The 25,867-nt window shown below is 44.6% G+C and overlaps 1 protein-coding gene across 1 annotated transcript in view; it reads right to left on the bottom strand.

The window, feature by feature from the left end:
• LOC134572475 (zinc-alpha-2-glycoprotein-like) overlaps positions 1 to 24,404 on the bottom strand; it is a 55,252-nt gene extending 30,848 nt beyond the window's left edge. The window contains exons 1-4 of the mRNA XM_063431464.1: positions 24,126 to 24,404; positions 23,399 to 23,656; positions 8,978 to 9,256; positions 4,777 to 5,046 (exon numbers count right to left, since the gene is read on the bottom strand). Of these exons, the coding sequence (XP_063287534.1) occupies positions 4,777 to 5,046; positions 8,978 to 9,256; positions 23,399 to 23,656; positions 24,126 to 24,324 (1,006 nt within the window). The 5' untranslated portion in view covers positions 24,325 to 24,404. The remainder of the gene's footprint in view (positions 1 to 4,776; positions 5,047 to 8,977; positions 9,257 to 23,398; positions 23,657 to 24,125) is intronic.
• Between the last annotated feature and the right edge of the window lie 1,463 nt (positions 24,405 to 25,867).

The raw sequence follows: 25,867 nt of genomic DNA on the forward strand, positions 1-25,867 counted from the left end.
AGATCAGTCATAGCTTGTGGTTTCTCAGTATACGAGGAATTATGGGTCTTCCAGTTTAAAAGATCGGTTGTGGTAAATGGGACATATACGAAGACTGGGTCAGCGTGTGCCATTTGACCTGCGGCATCGATATAAGCTGACCCGGGATTCAGACGAAGAGGCATCTGATAGTGCTTTAATTGTTGGGCACCAGTCAACTGTCGGGTTTGGATGGGGCTACGTAGAGAGGCGTCAGTCATGGGTTCCGGTCGGGGAGAGATAGGGTATGGGGATGTGGGAGGTCGGTTTTGGGAAAAGGTCGTAAATAAAACACTTCGAGCCGAGCTAGATGAAGCTTGACCGGAAGTCTGAAGTGGCGCCAAATCAGGATATTCGTTTCTAATGGGGGTGGATTCTGGTTCCGGAAGGGGAGATTTAGTACGAGGGGGGGTGGATCCTGTACTGGAGGAGGAAGCGGAAGTGGATGAGGGTAATGAGGGGAGGGGTGCAGGACTTCCTGCGTTTGCGTCACTTCTTCTTAACGGAAAGTAAGGGGGCGGCAAAGGGATCTCGGACTCAGGGGGCGTGTCCAAAATGGGCCTAACACCAGTCCTAGTGGACGAGCAAGTCCTAGCTACCATGAGGCGACACTGCTCCTCGTGGCATGTCTGGAGCCATTTTGGCGAGTCATTTACGGCCTGTCTCCAACAGTCAATATAAGGAAACTGGCCGTAAAGTTCAGGCCTACCCGATACAGCCACGTGTAAGCGCTGTACCAGAGTTGGATCCAAACTGCCACGTGGCGGCCATGCCGCAACCAAAGTAGGCCACTCCCTAGTACACAAAGTGACCAAACGTACAGGAGACATCTTTACCCCAAAATCACAAACTTTGAATCCCTTTTTAAAATTCTTAACCATACATCCTAAGGGATCCGGAATCGTTGACTGCGACGCACCCATACTTAACAATGGAACGTCGTCGACAACGAATACTATACACGCGTACTATTCAACAGTCACACCCGTTTCCTCTGGCAACAGCACCACGTGGTACGGTTACCAAGTGAAACGTACACAATAACAATAAACACTCAGGGAATTCCCGTACACACACAGCTGTTACACCAGTCACTATATAATCAATATTATGCCCTTTGGCGTAACTATACAGTCACCCACGCTATAATTCTCTATATACGAATTACCCGTCTATAACACACCCCAGTAACATCGTCTTTTACAAATAGCGGTTACAGTACGGTTAGCATAGGTCAAAGCACAAGTTAAGGTCACAATACAATTATTAGTGGTTATGGTGTTAAACATGCAATGGACGACAATGATTAGTACTTATTATACAATGTCAGTAAATATACAGGGTTATGGTACCGTGCACTATAATACAGCAACACACTATTAACACTCTCGCTAGACGGCTGAGCTCGCGCTATCTAACAAGATATACACTTTACTAAAACAATCGTTAACACATTTACAATTCCCAACTAAACTATTGGCCAGTACCTTGAATGGACTACCTAAAACTATATACACCCGTTTTGGTTAGCCACACTGCCCAATCACCACATATATAGCGAGCTAGAGAACCGAATTTACACAGGCGCCTCTTAGTCGCACTATCAAAAGTCTAGTGGGTTCCAAATTTACACGCCTTCCCACTTAGCCCAGATAGGATGAGAACTAGCGAACCGAATTTACACAGGCGCCGCTTAGTCTCCCGGTCCCTCCGACCTAGCGAACGTAATATACACCCTAGAACGCTAGTCTAGACAAGACACCGGTGTCCGGCTAGGGCTATTTACACCAGGACCCCGCCTGACTAACCAAATCAAACGGTCTGACTAAAGAGCGTTCGATCGAGCGGTGCGCCTTCGCTCCTTCCCTCCGACAGAGGGGGCAGATACACAGATTCAAAACCCCTTTGGGCCTACCGCACAATCGGTATACCCCTAGTGGGTCCTGCCGTCTAAAACAGCAGTTGTCTTACCTCCTCGTTCCTGAACCTGAGTTCACACTCATCGACGGGGACACCCCAGCACTTCTCACGTAGAGGCCGATGATCTCCTGGACAACAGACCAGTGGCGCCGAGACGAAGGGAGGTCCACGCAGAAGTTCAGGGGTGCAGCCGTAGAGAACGTGGGCAAAGATAGACCGTCTCACGCCTCTGCCTCTCAGCTACCGTTGAACGATGAGCTTCCCGGCCAATGCACCAAATGATACCGGAGAAACTGACGGAAGCCAAGCACAGAGAGATGGACACAGGTTTCTTCAGGAAGGAAGAGATTCTTTATTGGATCACCGATCGGGACTCAGAGGGACTAGCGTCACCAAAATACAGCAAAGTCTGAGTACTGAATACATAGAGTACATTCCTTATATAGCACTGTAGCTCCTCCCACAATTAACTACACCCACACATACCCTTAACCTATTTAATAAATAGAGTCTAAACTCATCCATCCGGTCTAACCACGTGGCTCATCTGATACAAAGGAGAGGGACGCGTAATTCCAGTTCTTACATTCCTGCACCTGGTCAGTACAGTGATAACAGTATCTTAGCTACGTGTAATTAACTAACTGATACTACAAACACATATACATACATATGCCTTGTGGCAATCTTAGCCTGCTAAACTTGTATTTTACTGGAATTACATCACACTATAACCAGAGAGCTTCTTATAAAGGCAAATACGTATCACAGCAAAGTTCACCATCCCGAATACAATGTTTTTTTTTTTTGGTTTTTTTTTTAAATTCTTTATTTTTGTTGTGCGGGTGGGTGCAAGGTTTCATCAAACGCCACAACAGCGTATTGCAGGATTAATACACGTTTAGCAGTGGCATGAAAAATCGCACAGTTTTAAGAAATTTTGGATCCAGTTTAACTAACCGAGTGTATCGTCAGAGTGAAATTAAACAAGTGTATAACATTTTATGCTTGACATTGCTAGATTGGTTATGGTAGGTAGTGAGATCCACCTGACTAGGTACATGCTAGCTGGGTCATCGCTGTAGTCCAGAATACAATGTTTAAACCAAATAACCACAAATAACTATCATAGCAGTAAATATATACAAATCGGAAATTGGAAATTCCAAGCATATAAAATCTTTACTCACAAACAGGCTGAGGCATAGCCACTGGTACCTGGGTCACTGCCTATGGGCCTATGCTGATGGGTAACAGAGGACATGGAATCCACCCTATTGAGTATGAGATACAGAGGGACTTTGGGCAATGGACAAGACCAGGCCAGGGTAGCTATTATTTGCCCCTCTTGCCACGCGTGAGCAGCAGAGTGTCACAATAAAATAAAATAAAAAAAGAGTTCAGCCAGCTTGTATGTTACTAAGATTTGCTCCAATAACCACAATGCTAATCTGGCCATGAGACACATGGACGATCTCGAGGGAGAATGAGACACATGGAGGGGCTGGGAGAGAATGAGACACATGTAGGGGCTGGGAGAGAATGAGACACATGTAGGAGCTGGGTGGAGAATGAGACACATGGAGGGGCTGGGAGAGAATGAGACACATGTAGGAGCTGGGGGGAGAATGAGACACATGGAGGAGCTGGTGGGGAGAATGAGACACATGGAGGAGCTGGTGGGGAGAATGAGACGCACGGAGAAGCAGGGGTGGATAGAATGAGACACATGGAGGGGCTTGGGTCGGGTCGAATGAGACACATGGAAGGACTGGGGGGGGGGGGGAGAATAAGACACAGGAAGGGGCTGGATTTGGATGAGAGACATGGGGAGGGTAGGGCAATTTTTGCAGCAGGGTGGTTTCTAGTTATGCCTCTGACTTCACCTATGAAGATCAGTGAAACAAATGTATAAGTATATTTTAAACTATGTAAAAACCTAGAGAGCACAAAGGAAACAGAGACGGATATAAAACAAAAAAACATTCTGAGTTTTTTTTTGTGCTTACTGTCATGGTGTAATACCCCAACATGCAGAGTCTAGGATAGCAAGGGACAAGACTAGGAAATAACACATTACCGGGACAGAGAAGAAGCATAATCAGAGACGAGACGAGGTCAAGGTAACGGAGAGAGAGCGAAAATGAGAACTAGCCAGAGTCCGGTACACGGTAATCAGTCAGACAGGCAAACAAGCAAACAAGACAGGAAAGGGTTAAAGATAAATTCAGAGTCCGATACAAAGCCAAGGTCAATATTAGAATAAATAGATCAAAGAATGCACTAAAGGGTACTGAAACATAAATCACGATAGGGCAAAGTGGATAGGGATAGGAAAGTTAAAATATCCTTAACCAACATTTGATTTGGCCCACGTCATGCCCACACCCCCAAAACGTGCGTGTGTGGGGGCGTCGGAATGACGTGGGCCAATGGGAGCCTGAATCTACTTTTGGCTCCCACTGCCCCTTTAAAAGTGCGCTCGAGACGTAAGCCGCGCTCCTAGTGCCAGGCGGGCCGCGTGACCGTCATTGCGGTCAGTGCACGCAGCCCGCTCAGAAGGGAAGATTGAGCGTGTGGAAGCAGGACTGCTCGAGACCCCGGCTGGCCCCTGGATAAGGTAAGTATCTCCACACTAACAAGCTTTCTGATAAAGGTTCTCTAAAAGTGAAACACAATAAACTGTTATCCCTTCATAAATCCCCTGATGGGTCAATGCACTGCCTTATAATTTAGAAATAAAAGTTATATTTTATATTTTACCATTGTATCACTAACACTTTTGATCATTCACTACAACCTACCCTTTTCTCTAATTCCTATCTTAGTGACACTTACTCCACTTTTTAATGAGTGTCTCCTGCTGACTGATGTGATCGACGTGGCAGGAGTAACTCTCTATCTCCTCTGCTGGTACCTCCACTGTGACTCTGATCTGATAAGTGCCATCCGTATTTGGGAGGACTTCTTTGGCCTCGTCCAACTGTGCCTCTATCCCATTTTTCTTCCAATTTACATCAATATCCCGGGGGTAAAATCCAAACACGAGGCAGTGAAGCTTTGTCATTTGATCTGATCGGTCATCTGAAATCGTCACGCATGGAGGAACTGAAATGAGAGGGGTACAGACATAAGAATTGGACTTCCAGATTGGGTAAAATTATTTGTAGTAAATAGATGTGTGTAGCATTTACATATTAGCAATTCATGGAGATTCAAACTGCAGATTCATGTCAGGGTTTTACATTGCTATAACATACAATATATATACAGCAATATACAGTTCACAAGCTAAATTAAATCCTTGTGTCCCTTTAATTTTTCTGTTATATGCCTTAGATCAGAGGCAGGTAACCGTTGGCGATCTAGATGGTTTAGAATACCTCTACCATGATGTTTTACCAGCATTTTGGCTGTAAGAGTATTACAGGAGATGTAATCCAGGGGCGGAGCCTGATAGCTGACCAAGATGGTCGAATGCAACTGGAGCTCCTTGGGTAAATATATTTACCAAGACTAATCCCTGTCCTCAATATTATATTTTTTGCCTCAACGTGCTAATCTCAGTCAAGAAACACCCCATTGAGTGATCGACCTGCTGTAGCTCAATTTTGGGTAGAGAATGAGACACATGAAAGAGTTTTCTGCGGCCTACATGTGTACTCAAGGTGGCCGATCATTTGTTTGGACATGAAACCACTGCTCTTAAGCCTTGTTCTCCCCCTGCTGAACTGGCGGGGGTTATTCCGGTCCACACTGGTACCCACTCGTGTCCTACTATGAGCAGCATTAACACCTGCAGTGAGTCTAGAAGTGGAGGCCTCCAGCTCAAGATGGTCGACCAGCCTGCAGATCAGCAACCCGACCCGCAGCTAAAAACCTATGATGATCCAATCCTACTGGCCTCTTACAATCTGTCTGCCCAATTGTGGGTGAAGCTAAAGACTCAGGCGCTCACCAATCCAGATCTGGCCTACAAACCACGGGACACCGCTGCTTAAGCAATCTCTGTGTAGGACACATACCCGTGGAAGCTGTGGAGCAATGAGAGGCAGGCAAAAACGAGTTTGGCCTGCAATAACCTGCCATCGTACCTCTGCGTGGCACTCCAAAAGAGGCCAACTTCATAAGTGCACACTGCGCTATCGGAGGGTTCCCGCTCAGCGAAGCTCACCGCATGCATCGAGGTGGTCCCGGAGTCCAGTCCATGTGGTTGGTTACAGCTGGACTGCTGGAGGCATGCAGCAAAGTCACATCCAGTTTTAGAGCCAGTGGGGCTCCCAGATACGACGAGAAGCTAAATCACCTGATGGGTCTATGATGTCACAGCTAGGCCTAACACCATGCTGCAGCCTGACACGCCTGCGGCCTCCAACTTGGTCCCTAAACTAGACGACTAGCTCCCCACAGCAAACCTATGATCTGCCCCAAAGGGGTCACTATATATAGGGTGAGGTAGAGGCAAAAAATGCCTACAAAATTAAAAATATAAACAAAGAACAAATTAGACCTGTGCTGCAGATACTCCACACTGAAGTCCCAACAGTGTATATAAAAAAAAATAAAAAACACGAGTCCTGCGCATCCAGTATAGGTGTGCACACCCAGGTGCTACCACAATTTATTTGAGGACAAAGTTAATGCAGCAAACGTTTCGAGCAGCAGCCCTTTCTCAATGATAATGTCATTAGCACAGAGAAAGGGCTGCTGCTCGAAACGTTTGCTGTATTAACTTTGTCCTCATATAAATTGTGATAGCACCTGGGTGTGCACACCTATACTGGATGCGCAGGACTCGTGTTTGTTTTTTGGTTACCCCAAAGGGGTATAGGATGACGAGGAACTGAGACTCTTGATGGTCTGTTGCATGCACAATGTACATTTTTATCTCTACTTGAGAAAACCTCTATAGGTGAAACGCATTTTGGATATTTTAACATTGTGTTCAATAAAGGTACTTTGGCTACTTTTAACTACATTGATTGTGCCATTTGACTTTTTTTATCCTACTATTTTTATTTTACTTTTTTACTGTTGCTGGTTCGTATCCGGATTTTATTATTGCAGTCGGGTATCAATCCAAGAAATCCTAGGTGGGGATTAGACCACTCATGCATGATTCATTGAGCAGTCTGCCTGCTCAATCAAATGTGAGTACACACTTTTATATCTATGCAATATTTTATACGGTAAGTACTATTAGTTGTCTCCCTTTTTTACCCTTCTGGTTTACAAGCTACTATGACAATAACATCTCATCACGTATCCTATAAGCTGGGATTGTACCGCTCTATGCCATTCATACTAAAGCAGGTTTATAGCTCGATTGAACGTGAGTAGGACTACATTAGACCGTATTGCCTTTATAATCGGATCCTTATTGGACTTATTGCACTATTATCCTTTCTTTGTTTCCACATACGAATCCCAAAAGTTGTTCACAGAGAACATTCCTCCCAAAGACTGTTGATAATCCCTCCGGCAAGATTTGTATTAGGACTCTTTCTTGCATTTTTGTGGTTTGAATTTGACATTTGTTTATTTTTTTTTAATATATACATTTACCTTTTCCCTTTGGCACAACCTTCCTCTTTTTACCTTCTATACACAATGTACAGTTTTATTGTTTGCTCTTCTTTTCTTTCTATCATTAAGCATTATCTGTTGAATTTGGGGCGGTATGTCTTTTAGAATCTCCTCTCCATCCATCAGTGCACTCTGTGTTCTCCTTCCCATCTCTATCAGAACACTCTGTGTGCTCACCATCTATCAGAGCGCTCTGTGTTCTCCTATCCAGCTCGATCAGAGCGCTCTGTGTTCTCCTCTCCATCTCTTTTAGAACACTCTGTGTGCACACCATCTATCAGAGCACTCTGTGTTCTCCTATCCATCTCTATCAGAACACTCTATGTGTTCACCATCTATCAAAGCGCTCTGTGTTCTCCTCTCCATCTCTATCAGAGCGCTCTGTGTGCACACCATCTATCAGAGCGCTCTGTGTTCTCCTATCCAGCTCGATCAGAGCGCTCTGTGTTCTCCTCTCCATCTCTTTTAGAACACTCTGTGTGCACACCATCTATCAGAGCACTCTGTGTTCTCCTATCCATCTCTATCAGAACACTCTATGTGTTCACCATCTATCAAAGCGCTCTGTGTTCTCCTCTCCATCTCTATCAGAGCGCTCTGTGTGCACACCATCTATCAGAGCGCTCGGTGTTCTCCTATCCAGCTCTATCAGTGCACTCTGTGCTCTATCAGTGCACTCTGTGTTCTCCTCTCCAGTTTTATCAGTGTGTTCTGTGTTCTCCTCTCCCTCTCTATCAGAGCCCGCTGTGTTCTCTTTTTTCCAGCTCTACCTGTGCATAGTTCTGTGATTTAAAGGTAATATAATTTTAAGAGTGGAGTGTAATACCTTTTACTTGTTTCTGTAAATCAATCAAATGTCATTATGTTTGCTTAGCTATCTAACTACCTGTATGCCATCTTTATGTTGCATTTTCAATGAGTCTTTCTGATTTAAATAATAGTTTGCGCCTTTGTGCTTAACTCTGATTCCCTATCTGTCTATTCCACTCTGTGCCACAAAGAATGCAAAAAATAATAACAACAATAAGACCATGGAACTCCTAGCACCAATATAATACAGTGGTGGTGGTTATGGTGTTAGGAGTGTTCGTTAACAATTTTGTTTATAAGTGGACAGATCTCACACTAACAACTTTATTAACTTTTGGGATTTGGATACTGGTTACCTCCCAGTTTCCTAATTTTGCTCTACATTATAGGAAATCCTGTTAATAGACCTCTGGTTATTCTTCATTAAGAATTCTGAAGTTTTGTTTGTTTTGGCAGATCTACATTGGACCAATTATAAGTAATATGAATGTAACTATTACTGTCTGTGATAAAACTAATATCTTGCAGCCTGCCTCCTTTCCTCACTATGCTGCCAAAGTACTTTGTTTCAACTCTCCCTGAATACAATTAAGACTCCCCAATAATTCCTTACACTCTGCCTATCACTGTCCTCTGGGCTCACCTCTCCTCTCAAACTCCTCTTTCCCATAGTGAACATGTTTATCCAGCCATTTGATGCACTCCATCTCCAGGTAAGCTTTGTTTCGTTCGCCTGCACGCACTTCTGGGCTGTTATATGTCTTAGCACTCAACTGAGCCTCAAGAACAACTGGTACATAAACGGCTCGCTTAATATCCAGTTCGAGGAAATCCTTCCCATCATAAGCATACTCAGAGTAGCCCCTGGTGCTATTGTCATCCCTCCGCTCACAGCCGTATGCATGTTGAAGATAATGTAAACCTACAATTAAAGAAGACACCAGTTAAAGCATGGTGAGAGTTAGTTCAGATAACTGGTATATGTGACATTAAATACACAGGAACCAAGAGTAATGAGAAATCCCAATATTCACCAGTTACTATAATGGACTATAAATATGTTGTGCTATTCTGTTATTCAGGCACAGATTGGTAAAGATGAGGTTAAGCAAAGATGCTCTTGTTGGAATTATATAAGTGCCAGCAAAGAAAAGGTATATTTGACAAATAACCAAAAGCAACAAAAAGAGTAGGACTGGGCGCATAACGATGGTTAAAAGGATTCTATAGTTTTAGGAATACAAAGTTGTTCCTAACACTATAGTGCCCTCTGGCTCCCCCTCCCCAAGCAAGTAAGGGTTAAAAAAAACATTTGTGTACTCTGCACAGGCAATCCCAGCACCACCCCAGGTGCCACTCACTACGAGGGTGCCATGACTGCCAGTGTCATGACCCCCCCCCATCAATTCTTATAGTGCAGGCCGTAAAGCCTTTACAGCTGCACCTGCGGCCGGCCGCAACCATACTGCACTGACTGCAGTAATATCGAGGAACAAGGAGAGGAGTATATTTAATTAATTATCATTACTGACACCAAAAACAGAAGAAGCAATAATTGAGCTAGAAACAATAAAAAAGTAAAATTAAAAAAGAAACACAAAATCCCAAGATGTCACAACACTGTTGCTTAGAAATGTTTTTTTTAAATGTCTTACAGGGTTTTTATGTGTAGGGTGGGTGTATGCATTTGATGTGCAAGGGGGTGCAGATTTTTTATGTGTAGGGGCTGTATGAACTTTATGTGATGGGGTGAAGGGTTTTTATATGAAGGGGGGCTATGAATTTGACGTGTAGGGTTTTTATGCGTGGGGGGTACACAATTTTTATGTGTAGGAAGTGCAGGATTTTTATATGATGGGGATTTGCAATAAATATTCTTGAAAACATTGAAAAAACTTTGTAGGTGTTTTTTTTACATTTTTAAAGTGTCCGCCCCTGTGTCTGGGTGTTTATAGTGTCCCTTTAAGGCAGATTTAATTGAATCAATGTATGCATACTTATTTATAATCTTATTGTGTAACACTTTACTATTTATTTTTGTGTTATTTGGAACACTGTGATTTCATCAGTAAGCATTTTTATTTTTTTGCCCACAGTTTGGAATTTGCACATGTCCTATCGAACATGACACCTAAATTGTGAGTACATGTATTTGGTATATAATCTGTTTTATTCCATGTTTGTGTTAGCTTGAGAAAGGCTCTTCTACAGCCAAAACATTGTGTATGACTTTCTAATAAATCTGCCTTAATTGGGCCCAGTCCTTATTCTTTGTTGTGATAATTGAGTGGGCTGAGCTGGGCTGGAGCCAGTTTGGGGGAGTTCTTGTATTCCGTGAAAGCAAGGCTATTTCTGGGGTACGTACGTAACATAATTTCTATGATTTGCAATCAATATGTAGACAGTTAGTAATGATTAATATGTAAACAGGTAATAATGATCAATATGTAAACAGGTAATAATGATCAATATGTAAACAGGTAATAATGATCAATATGTAGACAGGTAATAATGATCAATATGTAGACAGGTAATAATGATCAATATGTAGACAGGTAATACTGATCAATATGTAGACAGGTAATAATGATCAATATGTAGACAGGTAATAATGATCAATATGTAAACAGGTAATAATGATCAATATGTAGACAGGTAATAATGATCAATATGTAGACAGGTAATAATGATCAATATGTAGACAGGTAATAATGATCAATATGTAGACAGGTAATAATGATCAATATGTAGACAGGTAATAATGATCAATATGTAAACAGGTAATAATGATCAATATGTAGACAGGTAATAATGATCAATATGTAGACAGGTAATAATGATCAATATGTAGACAGGTAATAATGATCAATATGTAGACAGGTAATAATGATCAATATGTAGACAGGTAATAATGATCAATATGTAAACAGGTAATAATGATCAATATGTAAACAGGTAATAATGATCAATATGTAAACAGGTAATAAGGATCAATATGTAGACAGGTAATAATGATCAATATGTAGACAGGTAATAATGATCAATATGTAGACAGGTAATAATGATCAATATGTAGACAGGTAATAATGATCAATATGTAGACAGGTAATAATGATCAATATGTAAACAGGTAATAATGATCAATATGTAAACAGGTAATAATGATCAATATGTAGACAGGTAATAATGATCAATATGTAGACAGGTAATAATGATCAATATGTAGACAGGTAATAATGATCAATATGTAGACAGGTAATAATGATCAATATGTAGACAGGTAATAATGATCAATATGTAAACAGGTAATAATGATCAATATGTAAACAGGTAATAATGATCAATATGTAAACAGGTAATAATGATCAATATGTAAACAGGTAATAATGATCAATATGTAGACAGGTAATAATGATCAATATGTAAACAGGTAATAATGATCAATATGTAGACAGGTAATAATGATCAATATGTAAACAGGTAATAATGATCAATATGTAGACAGGTAATAATGATCAATATGTAGACAGGTAATAATGATCAATATGTAAACAGGTAATAATGATCAATATGTAAACAGGTAATAATGATCAATATGTAGACAGGTAATAATGATCAATATGTAAACAGGTAATAATGATCAATATGTAAACAGGTAATAATGATCAATATGTAAACAGGTAATAATGATCAATATGTAGACAGGTAATAATGATCAATATGTAAACAGGTAATAATGATCAATATGTAAACAGGTAATAATGATCAATATGTAAACAGGTAATAATGATCAATATGTAGACAGGTAATAATGATCAATATGTAAACAGGTAATAATGATCAATATGTAAACAGGTAATAATGATCAATATGTAAACAGGTTTTAATAATGATCAATATGTAGACAGGTTTTAATAATGATTAATATGTAGACAGGTTTTAATAATGATCAATATGTAGACAGGTAATAATGATCAATATGTAAACCGGTAATAATGATCAATATGTAGACAGGTAATAATGATCAACATGTAGACAGGTTTTAATAATGATCAATATGTAGACAGGTTTTAATAATGATCAATATGTAGACAGTTAATAATGGATGTTTAGGATGTTTCCATCATGTGGTAATACTTGGAATTCATATCTTGAACATAGAGAGCAACTGTAACTGACAACAAACTTCTGTTACTCCACAACCAAAAAGTACATCTGGAAGAACCACAACCTAGACACCTGTGCCTCATTGGATTCTGAAAGCAGGCTTTGACTGCAGGTTTCAGTTCATTTTAACTTTGTGAGAGAGAGAAGAAACCACAACGTCTTAGCTGTTAACATAAACCGACATAAACACAAGTACTGAAAAATATTCACCAGTGTATTTTATTTAATGCTAAATTGGAATTATGGGTATAGGGATATATTACACATATATCATAATACGTATTTATGAAAAAAGGTTAACAATGTGAATATATACACAGTAGGCAGACATGGGTCAATAACAGCAGAAGCAGGATTGGTACAGTATCATAAACATTCCAAAATAACACAAACATACACACACATATATATATTTTAATGTTGGAGGACAATTCACAGTATTGTGTGTGCCAGTTTGTTTATGCAGCACTGTGTGTGTTAGTGGGTATATTCAATACTGTGTATATATAATATGTATATCAATGGTTGAGTAATTATGTGTATATACACTGTTCACACTATTCAGCAATGCCTACATTTTGTAATTCAGGCATGGAACAGTTTGATCTGAATTTGATCCAGACTTAGCTGTCACATCATTCAGGTTGGTTGGCTTACTAACCAGCCAATCAGAGGTATTTTATTGATATTACATGCATGCGTTTCCCACGTGATGTAATAGCTGATATGTGTGGGAAATCCTTTATAAAGGCTTTCCCTGCAATAAGAGCATAGTCTGCAGAGAACCCTCCATGAGGAGGGGGGGGGGGGGGGAGAGAAGAGATACCACCATGAGGGGGGTGGGGGTGGGGAGGGTGAGGAGAGTACACTAAGGGACTCAAGAGAGAGCTCTAAAGGATTGGGGATAGAAGAGAGCACTAGGGAGGGGGGAGGGAGCACCAAGGGGGGGGATAGGAGAGAACACTAGGAGACAGGAGGGGAGAGCACTATGGGAAAGGGGGCGGGGAGATCACTAAGGGACAGGAGGGGAGAGAGGCTGAGGAAGGGGGAAAAGAGAAGCACAAAGGGACTGGTAGGACTCTATCCTACCCCACAAACTCTCTATTTCACACAACACACACAATGCTTCCCTATACACACACAGAAACACACCATGCTTCCCTTACACACAGAGAAACATACAATGCATCCATTACACACACACAATGCAACCCTTACACACAAAGACAATGCATCCCTTGCACACATACATAGAAACACACAATGCATCCCTTACACACAAACACACACTGCTTCTCTTACACACACACAGAAACATAATGCATCTCTTACACACACACTCAATGCACCCCTTACACACACTCAATGCACCCCTTACAGACACACACACTGCATCCCTTACATACACAGAAACAGACCTTGCATCACTTACACACAAACACACACTGCTTTCTATCCCTTACACAAAAACACACTGCATCCACTACACACAAACACACTGCATCACCTACACAAACTGGTATCCCTATACACTACATTCCACTTTAGATCCTTTACACTAACACGTAACACATCCCCTACACACTCCACTCCCTGTGAGCGAACTCATGGGTGGAACATATAGGTGGACTAAAGGGTGGGCTTTATGGGCACACTAACCGTCAGGCCCGGGAGACCCAGACCTTGAGCTGTGCAAGTGGGCGAAAAAAATGGAGCTGCTTCACGTTCCCCCAGAACATTTACTTTTGTGACCACAGTTACAAACAGCCGCCAGACAGCCTGTTCTACACAAGACCAGTGGAGCCAAACTGAATTCAGAGCCCATCATCCTCACCTGGTTGTAAGTAGGTAATCTAGTATATTATTTGTGGAACTAATCTCTAATTTACTGCACATTAAAGGGACACTATAGTCCCCAGAACCACTGCAGCTAAATGTAGTGGTTCTGGTGTTTATAGCCTGTCTCTGTAGGCTTTTTAATCTAAACACATACTGTGTGCAGCACTGGCGTTAGTTCACATGGCAGATCATATGGGTGGGGATTGTGATGTCACATGGGCGGGGGAGGGTGCGGTCAATTTTTCTTTTGCCTAGGGCGGCAAAAATCCTTGCACCGGTCCTGGCTCACGGATCACTTCTCCAGGGCTGTCTGTCTTGATAACCCGTCGGCATTGACATTTTGCTTACCGGGTCTATAGTGGATGGTAAAGTCGTATGGTTGTAGCACCAAGCTCCATCGTAACAGCCTGGCATTGTCCCCAGAGACCCAGTTAAGCCATACCAGCGGGTTGTGACCCGTGAGCAGGGTGAATTGCTGTCCATAGAGGTAGTGCTGTAGTTTGTTGAGGGCCCACACCACCGCCAGGCACTCCTTTTCGATGGCGGCATAGCTTACCTCCCTGGGTAGTAACTTCCTGCTATGGTAAGCCATGGGGTGTTCACCGCCATCGTCGCCGACCTGGCTCAGTACCGCTCCTAACCCAAACATGGAGGCATCTGTGTGAATGAGAATACGTTTACTGGGATTAGGATGAGCCAGGACAGGGGCATTCACCAAGGCGTTCTTGAGGGCTTGGAACGCCTGCTCACACTCTGGGGCCCAGTCTATCTGTCGGGCCAAGTCGGTGGGGGGCTTAGCTAGGGCGCTTTAGTTGGGGACAAATTTCCATAACCTGCAGTCCCTAGGAAGGCCATCACCTGGACCTTAGTGCAGGACGGGACCAGTTAGCTACTGCCTCTCTCTTGGCTGGTTCGGGCTTCTGGGATCCACACCTGACCCGGTGTCCTAGGTACTGCACCTCTGCCATCCCTAGGTGGCCCTTGCAGGGTTTGAGGGTCAACTCTGCCTCCCTAATCCTGTGTAGTACAGCTCCCACGTGTACAAGGTGCTCTTTCCAAGAGTCGCTGTAAATGGCGATGTCATCCAGGTATGCACAGGCATACAATTGGAGGCCATCAAGAATCCGGTCCACCATTATCTGGAAAGTGGCTGGGTCATTCTTCAACCCAAATGGCATCACCTTAAATTGGTACAAGCCGAATGGGGTGACGAAGGGGAATCTGCCAGTACCCCTTGCACAAGACTTTATTGGTGAGGTACTGGTCCTGCGCCATGCTATCTAGCAGCTAGTCTATACGGGGCATGGGGTACGCTTCTGAGACCGTCTTGTGGTTGAGCCTCCTGTAGTCCACACAGAGCCTGGTGGTCCCATCTCGTTTCAGGACCAGAACAACTGGGGAGGCTCTGGGACGGATCGATGACCCCAAACTGGAACATCTCCTGTTGCAGCATGTTCCCCCGCACAACCTCTGGTACCCGGTAGGGGATCTGCCACAGGGGCTGTTGGTCAGGAGTCTCTACCCGGTGGGGGCCTACAGGGGTATACCCGGGCAGGTTGGAGAGCATCTCCTTCCTTGCCGACACATCCTCTGGGCCTGCTGGCATTCTTCATTGGTTAGCCGGTCCCCTAAGTGGACCTCATCTATGGACCCTGCCTGAGCTCCCTCCTCTAGGAGGTCGGGCAGGGGAAGATTGTCAAAATCTTCAGAGGCTGGAGCACATATGGTGGCTACATCCTTAGTCTGCTCATGGTAGGGCTTCAGCATTTTGACACGCAACAGGCGTCAGACTCCGGTACCTGAACGTGGGTCGATCACATAGGTAGTGTCACATTTCAGTTCCACTACCTGGTATGGTCCCTGCCAGGCAGCCTGCAGGCTTTCATGTCGGATGGGCTTCAGAATCAAAACCTTCTGCCGACTTGAAAGCTACGGTTCCTGGCACTCTGATCATACCATGTGCGCTGACGCCTCTGGGCCGCCTGGAGGTTCTCCCGCACAGGGCCGGACTGGGAATTAAAAGCAGCCCTGGAAAAAATTATTTACCAGCCCCATAATGCGTCGCGCCAGCATAGTGTGCAGATACAGAGTTAGAAAAGATAACTTAAAATTAAAATTATTACTCCAACGTGAAAAAAAGCACATAAAGGCTTAAAAAAAGGAGTGCAGATTTATTTTAAGCAGACGTTCCTTTGCATATAACCAATGTTTCAGTCCAACTACCATGACATATTAAGGAAAGCTTGGTAATGGGACTGAAATTGTGAATGTATGTAGGGCACAACTGTAAAAAATGACGTTATCTTGTTTATTTTGAGGTCCTGTGGGTGCACTCTTCACTGTAAATATGTTATTGTGCTGGATTATGCACCTAGCAACAAGACTGGGCCAATATCTGCTTATTACATATTGTACATATCAATGACATTTCTTAGTGTATTATGCATATATAAATGTACATTAATATATGTGTAAATATAATAGGCATAATTATATATATATATATATAATATAAATCAGTGGCGGATCCAGAGCCTGATCTCAGGAGGGGCACCTATAGATTATTTAAAGAAATAATCCATGCACAATAACCACTACTGCTCTGTGTAGTGGGTATGGTGCCAGGAGTGCCGGGACCCGCTCCCAGAGTAAGTAGTCAAACCGTTTAAGTACAGTTTGACAACTTACCTGGGGTCTGCTGGGATATGGGGCTGTAGTAGGGTATAGGAGTAGTGGTGCAATGTGTGAGGGGTGCAATGTGTGTGAAAGGTTCAGTGTGTAGGGTGCGTGGGGCAATGTGTGTATGAGTGGCTGTGTGTGTAGGGCAATGTGTGTATGGGGGTCTGTGTGTGTGTATGGGGGGGCAGTGTGTGAATGTGTATGGTGTGTGCGTGGGCAGTGTTTGTATGGGGCTAGAGTTCACTCTCACCACTTGGACCACCAGGAATCCCTCAGCATTAGGTGTGCCGCCGGACCACCGAGGCTGCAGCTTGCAATGCGGCCACCTGCCGTCCGGCCCCCTCAAAGTGTGTGCCACCGGACCGGCCACCCGGTGGCACATATTGCCAGAGCAGCCCCCAGGTGCCGCGGCCCACCGGGAAATTTCCCGGTATCCCGGTGGGCCAGTCCGGCCCTGCTCCCGCACCAGATGTGTGAGTTCATCCAGCCGGTCCCTAAAAACCAGCACATATGGGCCTTGGGGGTACCTTCCTTCCTGATCCACAGCTCTCTCCCAGTGCTCTCGGACAAGGTTTAGGGGGGCCCCTCACTCTCCGTCTGAGACTCCATCTTGTAACGAAAATATACCCCAACTTGCAGGATTCAACTCAACAAAAGACAACACAGAGGAGAGATACGTCTACCGGACCTTAGAATGGCCGGACTCGACGTATATGAGAGGAGACAGAGTCAGGAACGATCCGAGGTCAAGGGCACAAAGAGACAGCGTAAACTAGGACTAGCCGGGGTCTGGTACACAGTAAACAGCAAGCCGGGAAACAGAACAGATAAGGATAAAGAGATAACGTAGTCAGAAACAAAGCCAAGGTCAATACGAAGGAACACAACTGAACACAACAAGCGCTAAAGGGAACTGCAACAGAAACCACGATAGGGCAAGGACTAAGGGAAAAAGGTGAGTATAAGTATCTTCTAAGTTGATGTGATTGGCTCCTGTCATATCCACACCCCCTAAAGGTAAGTGTATGGGGAGTGTGGCATGACAGGGGCCAATGGGAGCCTTTTGCCAATTTAGGCTCCCACTGTTTCTTTAAGAGCGCGCCCCAGACCCGCGGCGCGCTCTTACATTCAGGCGGGACACATGACCGCTTCTCGCGGTCACTGCCCGCCTTCCTGTTGCAGCCGTCGGATGAGCCGCGCACGGCTCGTGCAGCAGCAGGACCGCGCGCGGCTCGAAGAGAGGACCGCGGCCGGCCCCTGGATAAGGTAAGTAACGCTACACATCTAGAACGGGGGGAGAGTCCTGTAGATTCCTGGGGCACCTCCCAATATGCAAATAGGAGATGTAGCAGGAATCTTTCTCAATCCTTGCGAGTTTGCTGCAAAGGTAAAGAGCATTTGCTTCAACGTGTCATTGAAGCGCTCGCACAGGCCATTGGTCTGGGGGTGGTAAGGGGAGCTCGGGATCGGTTTAATGCCGCATAACCTCCACAGTTGGACGGTCATTTCGGCAGTAAACTGGGAGCCCCAATCCAAAATGATTTTCCGGGGAAAATCCACCCCGGAGAACACTCACATCAGGGCTTCGGTCACAGTCTCTGCCTGAATGTTGTGCAGGGCAACTGCCTCAGGGTACCGAGTCGCATAGTCCACAATGGTCAGAATATATTTCTTCCCAGAGGGAGTAGGCTTAGCCGGGGGGTGGAAGTGATGATATCGACAGCTACTCTGCTGAAGGGGTCTTCGATGATGTGGTGGTGTTGGAGCTTGGCCTTGCGCCGGTCACCCTGCTTCCCCACTCGCTGGCAGACATAACAGGTTTTCAATACTGCCTCAGATCCTTAGAGATGCTTGGCTAGAAAAAGCTTTGGGTGAGCCGACTCTTGGTCCGGCTCCTGCCCAAATGCCCTGCCAGGGGAATATCGTGAGCTATCTTCAGCAGCTCATGTCGATATTTCCTGGGTGCCACCAACTGCTTGGTGGTAGCAGGAGCTGTACCTAACTTCTCCGCTATGCGGTACAGTCGCCCCCGCTCCCAGAGGTACCACTCTCCCTCCTTCCCTACCTGACCCATGTTTGCCCTGTATCTACATGCCTGGAGGGTCGGGTTGGATGCTACCTCCCTCTTGAACTCGGCCGGGGTATCCCAGGGAAGGGGTGCCGGGGTGTGGGGTCAGTACTGGGGACTGGGTTATGAGGGTTAGCCCCGGGGGTCTGCTTACACGGGCGGTGGCGGGGCACTAGTGTAGGAGGACTGGCCCAGGGGGCTGACTTACGGGGGTGCTTTCGAGAGGCCAGGGCATAGGGACAGGTGTGGGTGCCTACCTGAGCCTCAGAGTTTGAGCAGTGCCGGGGGTCTGGACAGAGACATAGGTGGAGGTGAGGTGTCCCAGATCGTTGCCGAGCAGCACTACTGCAGGTAGCCGATCCGTGAGGCCTACTTCGACTCTCTGGGCTCCAGTGCCCCAATCCAGGTGAACATGGGCAGTTGGGAGGTAGTGGACGTCTCCTCCTGTCACTCAGACGGCGATCGTACCCCCGTCCTTTCTTCTTCGGGGATAAGCTGGGGTCTCGGAGCCCCTGGACCTTGCGCCCGTTCAGCTTCACTGGCTGTCTGTGGTGTTCTTGGTTATCCTCGAAAGGCCTGGACGGGGTTGGCCTCATGCAGGATTGTCCAGGCTTCTTCATTGGGGCTCTAGAAATCTGTGGGGTCCTCTTGGTAGCAGAGGGCTGCTGCTTGCGGGCCAGTAGGGACTACAGGGGTGACCCCCTGCGTCTGGCCCCGGTTTTGGGGATATTTCAGTTTGATGAGGCCGGGCTGGTTGCACTGGAAACATAGCTGGTCTGCCCACAGGGAATGCTCGCTGGGGGTGGTGTCCGAACCGGGAAGCCACGAAGTGGAGCTGCGGTAGTGGGGTTAGGTTGAGTCGGTGGGTCGGTAGCTGGAAGAGGGAGCAGGGCGTTGAGATTGGCGAGTATCCACATACTCGTCAGCCCGTTTGGCTGCTTCTGTCATGGTCTTGGGCTGCCGGTCACTCACCCATTTCTGCACCTCGATGGAGAGCCCGTTGTAAAAGTGCTCAAGCATGAACAATTGGAGAATCTCTTCGAGGGGTTTGTCTTGTTGCGAGGCCATCCAGCTCTGGGTGGCTGGGATGATGCGGCATGCCCACTCCGCATAGGAGTCCTTCTCGCCTTTCTTGGTCCCCCTGAACTACCTGCGTTACACCTCCGGGGTCACAGGAATCCGGGCCAGGAGGACTTCCTTGACAGACTCGTATTCCCGGATCTTGTCTGCTGGTACATCTCGGTAGGCCTCTGCCGCCCTCCCTGGTAGGGTCCTGACCAAGATAGTGACCCATTCTGCGGGGGCTACCTCCGGTAACAGACACTGGCACTCGAAATCCTATAGGAAGTCGTTGGCAAAGGGCAACTTGGGCTTTTGGGCCGGGCCTTCTGGGGACCTATCTTGGGTCTGTCGTTCGTCTGGTTGTGGGGGGGTTCGCCCCATTTTACTGGGCGAGGACATACGCTTGGATTTATTCTGGGCAAGGACATACACTTGGAGAATCCGATTTATGGTTTCTTCTGAGGGGGTGTCTTTATAGAGGGACAGGCGCCAGGCTACTTTCCTGCACATAGCATCTTCTTCGCCCACTGCTGTGGCACAGCTGCCTCCCTGGGTGTACGGTCATCTTCCATGAGGGCTGCAGTCAAGTCAGCCTTGATACAACTTCCAGCTGGTAACCCTCTGGCTTCCACCAGGTCGAGTATTGTTTGTCTCTTTAGAGTGGTGTAGTACATGGGTTTTGTAACGGCACCCCTAGGCATAAAAGGGGTTAACAGCCGTTTAGGGGTTATTCCCTTCCAGATATACAGGCAGCTACTGTAGAAAACCAATTCACCAAACCGGAGAAGCATTCAAATGCTCTCAAACATACGAATGCTGTAAACAGTCGAATAGGAAAAAACATACGAAAGGTTTACACTCCTAGGAGTCGAACTGGAACAGCATACAATAAATCCCCCCCTCCCCCCCCAAGACAGGACAAGGCTCCGTGTTAAGGGTCAAGCAGGAACAGACTGAGCTGTGTCTTTATTGGCCTTATATACACATTTTACAGACAAAGTCCCACCCACAGGGTTTTGTGAAACATCCAATCAAAACATACAACACAGATAAACACTCCCACAATGACATCACAATCCCTCCTCTCTATCCTGGAGATAATTGGGAAGTAATCCAATTATCTCCAAGGACAGAGGCAAAACTCCATTAAGCACATAGCAGTAAAAAGACAGTAAAATACAATAAAATACACAAGGTTACATTTATTACATAAAATACAGACATGCAACATATTCCCAGATAGCTTAGGTCTGAGCGCACATTATTACTGAATGGTGCTCAGACCACACACATACAGTTCAATTGCCATGGAGCCAAAGTTTTTTATTATACGAATAGGCTCCATGGCATAGCTATCTGGGTTAAATGAGTTCATTCAGTAAATCCGTGAATGAACCGGCCGCGTGTGAACTGCAGACTGCTGCCATTTGCACTATATGTCTTTCCAACCGTAATTCACATCTTTCATATCAAATGCACCCACCCTTATTATATTTCATTTTATTCAGGGGAAACAGGGTTTACATTTAACATCAAATATTTAGGCATGAAACATAATTTAATATGAATAATATATTAACAAATGGGAGAAAATAAATTTTTTTAAAATTAGTTTAGTTCTGCGTGACATTTTAACTGTGACTGTCATAATACTGTTTGCTTTTACTGCAATGAAATACACATATTTGTATTCAGCAATGTCTCACGTGTTAAACAGTACCCCCTAGGTACAGGTTTTATGGTGTTTTGGGAAGTTACAGGGTCAAATATAGCACGTTACATTTTTCATTTTTTTACATTGATATTCGCCAGATTGGTTACGTTGCCTTTGAGACTGTATGGTAGCCCAGGAATGAGAATTACCCCCATGATGGCATACCATTTGCAAAAGTAGACAACCCAAGGTATTGCAAATGGGGTATGTCCAGTCTTTTTTAGTAGCCACTTGGTCACAAACACTAGCCAAAGTTAACGTTAATATTTGTTTGTGTGTGAAAAATGCAAAAAACTAATTTGAACGCCAATTTTGGCCAGTGACTAAGTGGCTACTAAAAAAAAAAAATGTAATTCCTGGACTACCATACGGTCTCAATGGCAACGTAACCAATCTGGCGAATTTCAATGTGAAAAAACTGAAACGCAAGCCTTATATTTGACTCTGTAACTTTTGAAACCACCATAAAACCTGTACATGAGGGGTGCTGTTATACTCGGGAGACTTTGCTGACTGGCTGTCACTGTGATCACCTCCTGCAGATCGCGGTAATTGGCCACAAGGGGAGTGCCTGGGTGGTACAGGCATGCCCCCCCACCACGATCTGCAGGGGGATCATGCCTGCAGTTACATGTGTCAGCCAATAGGCTGACACATAGTAACACTGATCGCAATGACAGGCTGTCCCCCGACCGTGATCTGCAGCGGAAGAATGCCGTGGCCACGTGTGTCAGTTTTAAAATTGGCTGACACATAGTAAATACTGATCGCAGTGACAGCCTGTCACTGCGATCAGAGGCTGCAGGGGGGCTGTCTGGGTGGCAGCGTGCTCATGGCGCCAGCCACGTGGGTGGCAAGAACGGCTAGGACGTTCTATGCCGCCCGCCGGCGTTTAGAGCCAGCCCCTTAAGGATGGCATAGAACGTCCTTAAGGGGTTATGAAATGCATTTGCATATAAACAACGTTTCAGTCCAACTACCTTGACATATTAACAAATGTTTGGTAATGGGACTGAAATGGTGAATGTATGCTGTTGCACAGCTGTAAAAAAACAAATTACGTTATTTTGTTTATTTTGACGTTTTATGAGTCTGTTCTTCTCTTTGGCGAAAATCATCTAACTTGCTCAGCAGACACACAGCCACTCTGCCCTCTTGTGATCGGGAGACCAAGAATCTTGCTGGTCGCAGCCACAGCTGAAAGCGGCACCATGGCAGGTGGGACGCAAATATGTCCACTGTGGGCCGCATGCGGCCTGCGAACTGCATGTTTGACATGCTTGCCCTATAACAAGGATCCAATTCAGATCAATTCCGCTACCTTTAATTTCTTAGTGAATACAGTGAAACACAAAGCGATTTTAACTGAATGCTGGAGAATTGAGCCAATGCAAACAGCCAAGATTGTGGAAGGAAATTTGGTGTTTAGTCAATAGACTGCATGCTTTGTATCTGTGTATAACGAGTGCTGTGTGTTGATGTGTGTACGCTGTAGTTTATGTGTCAGTGTGTATATTTAGTGGTGTGTGTCTCACCTTGGGTATGATTATAACGGCTCATTATTGATTTCAGATGATGTTTGAAGGCAGCCTCTGTGTCTCTGCTGATCTTTCTGTCTCTGTCCCAATATCCACTGTCTTCTTTTTTTATCCACTCTGGAACAGGAACTTCTAGGCCCTTTTTATTATTGTATTTTAATATCATTACTCCATTAAGGTATGCATCAGCAGAGAATTCCGGTAGCCCGTGGCCTGGTGCGGAGAGCCCCGTATAGAAATAATGAAGAGAGTGACCTGAAACAGACAGACACGTCATGGAAAGAGTGACCTGAGACAGACAGACAGATGTCACAGAGAGAGTTACCTGGGGCAGACACATGTAAAAGAGAGGCACCTGAAGAAGACACATTTGAGAAAGAGAGTGACCGTAGACAGACAGACACATGTCAGAGAGAGAGAGACCTGAGACAAACACATGTCAGAGAGAGAGAGACCTGAGACAAACACATGTCAGAGAGAGAGTGACCTGAGACAGACAGACACATGTCAGAGAGAGAGTGACCTAAAACAGACAGACACATGTCAAAGAGAGAGTGACCTGAGACAGACAGACACATGTCAGAGAGAGAGACCTGAGACAGACACATGTCAGAGAGAGAGAGACCTGAGACAGACAGACACATGTCAGAGAGAGAGTTCCCAGAGACAGGACAATAGCAGACATATGGAACATAGGTTATATATTTCCTCTCATTAAACACACCAGAATAAACTCTTGGCACCCCAACAATGAACAGCAGGAGTACGAGGGTCCTCATGTTATGACTCCGGAGAAGAAAATATAAATAGATAAAAGGACGACTGAGTTCTGTGCTGATTGGCTGCAGCATGAGTAACTGTCCAATGGGAGAATTAATATCCAGCACGTCAGCTGTTACCAGGCAGAGGAGAGAGTTACACATTGTGTGCAGATAGTGAAAGTGAAAGAATTACATGATTTTACGATTTCATGATGAAAATCCAGCTTTTTATGAAAGACACGGAGGCGAGTATTGCTTAACTCTTTCTTTACTGTCCACCAATAGCCGCAAAGAATACAAACAAATAGTAAAATACACATGATCCCAGCCAGTGGTGGCTCTAGACTTTGTGAGGCCTTAGGCGAAACTCAACCACGAGGCCCCCACGAACACCCAAATGTAAAATAAATAGTGTGCATACATTGTGCATATATAAGGAGCTGTAGTTATATTGAAGGACCGACTTGCAGCGCTGGATACAGGGAGCTATTCATTGTTCAGAGGCTTGCAATGTCGCCAGTCCCGGCGCCGCTGCGTTGTGAGCTCTCTGACTGAAGTTATGGCATAATTTGCTAACTAAATTATTTGCAATTTGTATTGTATATGTATATTACATATGTTGCCACTTTACCTTTTGCATTTCCCATACCGTACCACACTCGCATTGCAACCAACAGACACAAACACACTAATACATGCACGCATTAACACACTCTGATACATGCACATGCATACACACACAAACACACTTATTCACAGAGACAGTGTGACAGGGCGAGTGAAGGGCCAGGAAAAAAGAGGGGAAGAAAAGAAACGAAGGCAAAGATCTCAATCCCTAATGGGGCAGACAAAACAGAATAAGAAAATAAGAAAAATACACTGTCCACACATATAAGTGGTCTGTATAACACTACATATGTAATATTTGTCTTTATATAAGATGTTATGTTCCATAGACTCATCTGTCCCTTTCTCAGTATGAACTTTGTTGGAATCAAATGATATGACAAAGCAATTTAAAAAAAAAAACTATTACCAATATATATATATATATATATTGAAATGAACGTTTGCAAATCTGCATTGAAGTCTGGCAATGCTATTACAGAGGGCTTTTATTAAATAATAACATGATTGAAGTATACAGAAACACCATGGTGGTTAATTAGACAAAGAAATCATTATCTAACAATTAGGAAAATAACAGAGATAAAAAAGACAAAAAAAATAATAGCTACACTTCAGCTAATATGAATTATATTTTTGTTTGATGAATAAATTCACAGATACAGTTAACTTTAGCTCACCCACTATATATAGACATATATATCTAGAGAGAGAGAGAGAGAGAGAGAGAAAGAGAGGGGGGCGAGAGAGAGAAAGAGAGGGGGGTGAGAGAGAGGAGGGGGTGAGAGAGAGAGAAAGAGAGGGGGTGAGAGAGAAAGAGAGGGGGTGAGAGAGAGAAAGAGAGAGGGGTGAGAGAGAGAGAGAAAGAGAGGGGGGCGAGAGAGAGAGAAAGAGAGGGGAGGCGAGAGAGAGAGAAAGAGAGGGGGGTAAAGAGAGAGAGAAAGAGAGGGGGTGAGAGAGAGAGCTGAAAATGTCTTAGTTTGGCATGCCCTCCGTGAATTCACAATAAAATGTGCAATAAAGGAAGAAATAATGTGTTTGCCCCCTGCATTAAAAAAATGAGATTGGTATTGTAACC

The sequence above is a fragment of the Pelobates fuscus genome, chromosome 9 (genome assembly GCF_036172605.1).
Source record: "Pelobates fuscus isolate aPelFus1 chromosome 9, aPelFus1.pri, whole genome shotgun sequence".
In the NCBI taxonomy this organism is placed as follows: Eukaryota; Metazoa; Chordata; class Amphibia; order Anura; family Pelobatidae; genus Pelobates; species Pelobates fuscus.